We start from the raw sequence: 1616 nt of genomic DNA, 5'->3' as shown, positions 1-1616 counted from the left end.
CATAACATTTTTCATTTTATAATGCTTTGGCATTCAGTCTAAGATTTATACTACACCTCTATATAAGCACAAGAATATAACTTGAGACCCTGATATATATCATACCAACTTTTCATATTAGGATTAGAAATCATATCTTGAGGGAGAACCTTATACATCCCATCCTGTACCCTAGATCCCAAAATTACAGGGAACCCACCATAATGACAAATTCTAAGGTAGAGTTTGACAGCTGCATAATACATCAAATACCATTTGACCTCTGTGAATTACGTTTGCTGTGCCTCATACCCTGCCTTACATCCTTCCAGACAGTGGTATTCTCTGCATGGCAATGACCCTCAATGGTCCTCCAGTATTTACAAGGTGCAGTAATATCACAGACATAACAGTAGCACTGCATGATGGAGCCAAATTTCAAATCAAGTTATTCTCACAATGTGATTTATGGGATAAAATTGAACTAATAGTAGTATTTTATTTTGAAAAGAGCAAGTTGCATTACCAATTCACAGTGTTTCTCGTGAGATGTTGTCTTGAATGGAAACTTGATACACAGATGTCTTGAATGCGGGTAATCTCTACAAGCCACCTGTTTGTTATGACCATAATATATCATTTATTCGAGAATCTAGATATCCAAGTTGCTATCTAGAAGGATTGCAATTGATAGTATGGGATTATTGTATTGCACTATATGTTGTCAAGTATTGAAATAACATTAAACAAGACATCAATTAGGGCAGTCAATTAAATAAGATGAGAATATGAGATTTATAGCAGTACAAGAATTTGCAAATTACATGCCCTTATTTACTGTTATCAGAAATAAAAATCTTGGAAATCTTTCACAACCAGCATCTCAAAAAGAATCCATGTTTATCTCATTACTAAACGTTTTGAACTTAAAAATTGAACTCATTTTATACCTTCACGTAAATCTGCACAAATCAAAATCAAAACCTTTTCGAAATAGTCAAACAATCCAAACATAAAACACAGATTCAAGTGAGAGTCAAACAGAAGACTAGGTTGTAGTTATACCTGTCCCTTTTCAGCAACAACAGAGATATCGACGCCGTCATCTTGCGAGAGGGAAACAGGCTCGTAAGGATCGAATCCAAGGATGAAGCAATCATCGGTTTCCTCGAATCGCTTCATATCATGGTGCATTTTGAGACAAGCAATGGCCCTCACTGGTGTTCCATCATCTCGTTCTCGTAGTGGTGGTGTTGGTGGAGAAGGAGAAGCCTCCTTCTTCTTCTGCTTCTTTTCATTGGCTTCCCCCCTTTTCCCGCTCGAATTGCACGACTCCGTTTTCTTCCTTTTCACTGCCATTAACACCGAACACAAGCAGCGTTCTGGTGTTGTCACCGACTTGATCAATTCGAAATGGAGAGAATTTAGAATGGGTGAGGGAGAAAGTGGGGGATGCAGTCTCAGTTTAAATAGTAGGATCGAATTTCAAATTGGGATATTTTCGGAATTCAAGACATCGCCCCAGACTACCGTTCGGCATTGGAACTAAATTAAAAAGTTTTATTTAAAGAATTTGGCTTAATTTTGTTTTATTTTATAATATTATCATCCTTATCTTTATACGTGGGTCATAGTGA

At 36.9% G+C, this 1616-nt stretch overlaps 1 protein-coding gene across 1 annotated transcript; it reads right to left on the bottom strand.

The window, feature by feature from the left end:
- Positions 1 to 1513, bottom strand: LOC107623398. Its single transcript, XM_016325636.2, has 3 exons — positions 1045 to 1513; positions 506 to 592; positions 1 to 397 (listed from the first exon to the last, which is right to left on the bottom strand). Exons 1-3 carry the CDS (start codon positions 1336 to 1338, stop codon positions 245 to 247), a joined length of 534 nt encoding a protein of 177 aa, XP_016181122.1. The 5' UTR covers positions 1339 to 1513; the 3' UTR covers positions 1 to 244.

The sequence above is a fragment of the Arachis ipaensis genome, chromosome B10, assembly GCF_000816755.2.
Source record: "Arachis ipaensis cultivar K30076 chromosome B10, Araip1.1, whole genome shotgun sequence".
NCBI classification, from domain to species: Eukaryota; Viridiplantae; Streptophyta; class Magnoliopsida; order Fabales; family Fabaceae; genus Arachis; species Arachis ipaensis.
This window is presented reverse-complemented; position numbering and strand designations above follow the sequence as displayed.

Bases quoted from the DNA above. Each gene is read 5' to 3' on its own strand.
- LOC107623398 (XM_016325636.2), bottom strand. From the start codon at position 1,338: ATGGCAGTGAAAAGGAAGAAAACGGAGTCGTGCAATTCGAGCGGGAAA. The intron at 593-1,044 runs GTATAACTACAA...CATAACAAACAG, and splicing joins TTGTTGCTGAAAAGGGACAG to GTGGCTTGTAGAGATTACCC. The intron at 398-505 runs GTAATGCAACTT...TCCATCATGCAG, and splicing joins ACGAGAAACACTGTGAATTG to TGCTACTGTTATGTCTGTGA.